This window comes from Suricata suricatta, chromosome 12 (genome assembly GCF_006229205.1).
Source record: "Suricata suricatta isolate VVHF042 chromosome 12, meerkat_22Aug2017_6uvM2_HiC, whole genome shotgun sequence".
Lineage (NCBI taxonomy): Eukaryota > Metazoa > Chordata > Mammalia > Carnivora > Herpestidae > Suricata > Suricata suricatta.
In genome coordinates this window covers 14,548,146-14,548,432 of record NC_043711.1, presented here as the reverse complement: position 1 = coordinate 14,548,432, position 287 = coordinate 14,548,146, and the positions used below count along the sequence as shown (strand labels likewise).

The following is a 287-nucleotide window of genomic DNA, read 5'->3' as shown; positions in this document are numbered from 1 at the left end:
CTTTTTCTGTCATGGCCGCGCCCTACCGCTCCTTCCGGCCGCAGCCTGCCATGGCGGCGCCCTGAGTAACAACTTCCGGACACAGCTTCCACAACTGTTCGGCTCTCCCTAGCCCCAGCTGCCATGGCGGCGCCCAGGGTTCACCGGAAGTAAGCCGTCGGAAGTGAGGCGGGGCCTCTGCCCGGAAGGGAGCGCGGCGCTGGGAAAGATGGCGGCAACGGCGGCGGCGGCGGTGGGCAACGCGGTGCCTTGCGGGGCCAGGCCTTGCGGGGCCCGGCCCGGCCGGG

At 71.4% G+C, this 287-nt stretch overlaps 1 protein-coding gene across 1 annotated transcript in view; it reads left to right on the top strand.

Moving 5' to 3' along the window:
- Positions 1 to 208: 208 nt before the first annotated feature.
- ATP13A1 (ATPase 13A1) overlaps positions 209 to 287 on the top strand; it is a 15,634-nt gene continuing 15,555 nt past the window's right edge. Inside the window, exon 1 of the mRNA XM_029917861.1 lies at positions 209 to 260. Coding sequence (XP_029773721.1) covers positions 209 to 260 — 52 coding nt within the window. The remainder of the gene's footprint in view (positions 261 to 287) is intronic.